This window comes from Cornus florida, unplaced genomic scaffold (assembly GCF_030987335.1).
Source record: "Cornus florida cultivar Cherokee Brave unplaced genomic scaffold, ASM3098733v1 CherokeeBrave_3.0.0_Hap2_Chr04, whole genome shotgun sequence".
NCBI classification, from domain to species: Eukaryota; Viridiplantae; Streptophyta; class Magnoliopsida; order Cornales; family Cornaceae; genus Cornus; species Cornus florida.
The window spans coordinates 47,654,056-47,657,972 of NW_026775574.1; the positions used below are offsets into that span (position 1 = coordinate 47,654,056).

General features: G+C 29.3%; 1 protein-coding gene across 1 annotated transcript; it reads right to left on the minus strand.

The window, feature by feature from the left end:
- Positions 1-260: 260 nt before the first annotated feature.
- Positions 261-3,308, minus strand: LOC132304947 (carbonic anhydrase 2-like). Its single transcript, XM_059802643.1, has 8 exons — positions 3,292-3,308; positions 2,622-2,753; positions 2,453-2,501; positions 1,981-2,097; positions 1,793-1,846; positions 1,574-1,650; positions 1,350-1,455; positions 261-425 (listed from the first exon to the last, which is right to left on the minus strand). Exons 1-8 carry the CDS (start codon positions 3,306-3,308, stop codon positions 261-263), a joined length of 717 nt encoding a protein of 238 aa, XP_059658626.1.
- Between the last annotated feature and the right edge of the window lie 609 nt (positions 3,309-3,917).

A 3,917-nucleotide genomic window follows, 5' to 3' on the forward strand; every position in this document is an offset into this window, starting at 1 on the left:
TAGTATTTCAAATTCAGTATGATCAAAAAGACTTAATTATATATTATCTTATCCCCAAAGGAAGTTAATACACAACAGTTGCTTTTAAACTACAATGAAATACCAAAATATGGTAAAAACACACCAGAGGTGCTCTATCTTATTTAACATGGATTATTGCTCATAGCAACACACAACACACATATTTAGAGAGAGAAAGTAGGAAACTATATATATATATATATATATATATATATGTCTTGACATATAATGTTCAAAACTCAAATTTCCAGAGGCGAGTTGAAGCCGAAGTCAAGACCCCAGAGGCTAAAAGTTCCGTTGTCGAAGTCGTAATGTCCACCCATCAATTGTAGAGTTTTGTTAGCCACTCCATCTCTCACATATGGATAAGTTAATAGGTTCACCAATGACAAATTCACTGCCTCCTGCATAATTGACATTTACAGATAATTTGTATTTTTAGTATTAAATATCATCAACTCCTTTGAAATTCAGTAGTGCAACTGGGTTTATGAATGCTGTGTGAAAAAGGTTTATAGATAAATAAATTTTTTTTTTTTTTTTTTTTTTTTAAGTAATGCCTCCTAAGAGATCTATCTCATGGGAAGAGCTATGAATTCTCCTGTTTTTTTAACTTGCATGTATTATATAATTTATTTGATTTTTCACACATCTCAAAAACTGTTCAATTGTAGATGACTCGATAACCCAGTGAGTTAGTACAATCGGTGAATTTTGAAGTGTCACTATACATTTACTAATCTAACTTAAAACTCTTTAGTCTAGTGATTAAATCGGGAGAGTTCATGACTCTTCCCATGAGAGAGACCTCTTAAAAATATTATTATTTTTTTTTTTAATCAAAAACATATTTAGTAACATTTGTCACGTTTTGAACTAAACAAAATAATGCTCACACTTCTTTTTCTTTTTTCTTTTTTGGCTACCATAGCTGAATAATTGTAGCCTGATTTTTTGAAATAAAATCAGTATAACGTAATTATCAAAACATTTTTCTTTTTATTTTTTGGCATTTTTAAATTGTGCAAGCAAACATATTTCTATTTCAAAATCAATCACAATAAAAAAATTACATTTTCTTTAAATGTAATTGAAAACAAAAAAATGAAAATCGTAGTCAAACCAACCCAAAATATGTTTAAGGGTATCGAATGAGTGTCTTGGATTTTAAATTTAAAAAAATTTGGTTGAAATTTTAAACTAAATTTCCTCCAAAATATCGATTCGATATTCTTACTCGCAACATTAATATTCATTAAGGAGAATCTCTATAAAGTATAATAAAATGGGTGCCAAAGGGGGTAAGAAGGTCAAAATTGGGAGATTACCTTTTCATAAATATGGCATTGGTCGTCAAATGATAAATCGCCGGACTCTGATATCACCTTGGCCTTAGCCGGTAAGCCAATTTTGACCCAGTCATTTATGAAGTCACTACACATCACAATAGATTATTGCCTTAAAAAATGTTGAACATGAATAAAGTTACAACAATTTAATGGTGAAAGATATATGTTTTTTTAAAGCCACGTCAATGTGTGACAAGCCTTACTTAGAGGTTGTTTCACCAGACATAAGACCCTTAAGTCCACCACAATGACTGTGCCCTATGACCAGAACAATCTCCACCTATAAATTTTTTCAATATATTAATAGACTTGGACATTCCCCAAGAATAAATGTGAAAATAAACTAAAAGTGGTTTTCTTTTCTTTTTTTTTTTGGAAAATAGAGTTTGGAAAATAAAATTAAAAAATGAATAAAATATGACCTGAAGAGACGTGAGTGCATATTCGATGATTGCACCAATTCCACAATATCTAACCTGTGTAGTAGATATTAAACATTTCCACATTATCAGTGTGTGAAATAAGACTATACAAAGTAAATCAAGCAGGACTAAAAAAATATTTCATTGAATTATCTTTAATAATCTGGTTTTAGGGGTGTTTGAAAAACATGGTTAAATTCAGGGACCAAATTAGCAATGCTTCGGGACATGAAGGCTTCCCCTGGCCAAAAGTTTAGGATATGAGAAGGGCAGACTCGAGAGTCTGAGCATGCAAACACTAAAAACTGCATCAAAAATTTATACCAAATTTCAAAAAATTAGTCACTAAAAATACATAATGTTAACAATCATGTAGATGTAGAAAATAATAAGTCACTCCACCTCTAATTATTAAGGTAGCCGTGAGATTTGAACTCTAATCTTATCTACTTTTAAAGTATAATTTGAAAGAGTGTAATTTTAATCCTTAAATTTTCAAACACATAATTGGCGGTATGATGTTTAGAATATTAGAATTAACAAGGCTCCAAAAAATAATAATAATAATGGTTCTAACATTGGGGCTCTTCACTTAAAAAAATAATAATAATAATAATAATAATGGTGACAAAATAAATAAATAAATAAAATTATTATTACCTTGGGGTCCTGGGCTTCTGCAAGTTGACTGTAATATTTTGGATCTGGGCTGCAAAACTCACCCAGATCCACATCAATAGGTAAAAGTAAAACAATTTATCGAAACTAAATTCACAGCATTAAAAAATAATAATTAATTCTAGTAGCCATAAACCTTTTGTTAACATACTCGAATTCGTTGGTCTTGAATTGCATAAACCCTTTTTTAATCCTCTCAATTGGATCAAACGGGTCCAAAGTGGCCTCATTCAAAGTGGTTGTCCACTTCCCAGCTTTGGTCTCATCCAAGTATTCTTCCTCTCTGCATTCCAAAAAAACTTAGAAGGTCTAAGGCTGTTTTTCGTACTGTGAGAGAGAAATAGTATTAATCTTAAAAAGCGTAAAATAAATAAATAAAATAAAAAACACCTTAAATTGAATTTGAAAAAGATTATAGAGAGAATGAGAAAAGAAATAAGGAGTATTATAAAGGGTTTATGCAAAAACATGTATGTGTGTAGGGTCAAACTAATAATATTACAAATTAGGAGGAGTATTTTCTAAAAAGTAGGGGATGTTAACATCAAAAATTATAGAAAAATGTGTTTGGCTAAGAGTTTTTGAAAAATTATTTTATAAAGGGGTTTACTTTAAGATCATTCTCCTTTCAAATTCTTTAATTCTCCTTTTTTTTTTTTTATCAAATAAAAAAATAATATTTTCTTTCAAATCGTTTCATTTCTTTTCCTCTTATTTCGACAAACTACACTTATCCATCCGAATATAATAATTAGACCTATATACGAAAAATTTTGATTAAGTATTTATGATTGTTAAATGAAATGACAACTAAAGCAAACCTGATAAGGTGATTCATTCCTGCAACAGTTACCCACTTGAATCCTCAGCCATTGTATGTACCTTATATCTGCAAATTTTCATAATCATGAGAAACTATATTAAGGTGAAATTCTAGATTAGGGTTTGGAATTTTCCTTATTAAGTGAAATTTAGTGAAAGCACTCTGACTAAATTCTTTGGCTTGCCTTATAGAAAAATACAATAATTTTTATTTTATATTTTCCTAAAGAACTGCCCTTTTAACAATCAAAAGAAATGACTAACCGAAAACAAGACTGAATAATTGTGTTGAATAAAATATTAATCCTTCACAAATTTACTATTAATGCTGTAATTATTATAAGGAAATGAATAAAAATTCAAAAGATTTTGATACAATTAGCCATATAAAGTATAGTAATTTAATAACATATTGAAATTAATATGGTAGATAGCATACTCGTGAAATAATATGAAATCAAAGCTTATGAAGAACTCATCTTTTCTAGGATTGCTATTTATTGGTCCAAGTATGCATGGTACCATAAAAACAGCACTGAAAAACAGTAAGGAAAATTCCAAAATAGACAATAAAATATTATTGTCTATTGAAAAACAGGAAAATTCCGAGACACCGATTCAACCG

Coding starts and splice junctions, on each gene's coding strand:
- LOC132304947 (XM_059802643.1), bottom strand. Junction 2,502..2,621: donor TTCAAGACCAACGAATTCGA/GTATGTTAACAA, acceptor TGAGTTTTGCAG/CCCAGATCCAAAATATTACA. Junction 1,847..1,980: donor TGGTCCCTGAATTTAACCAT/GTTTTTCAAACA, acceptor TCTACTACACAG/GTTAGATATTGTGGAATTGG.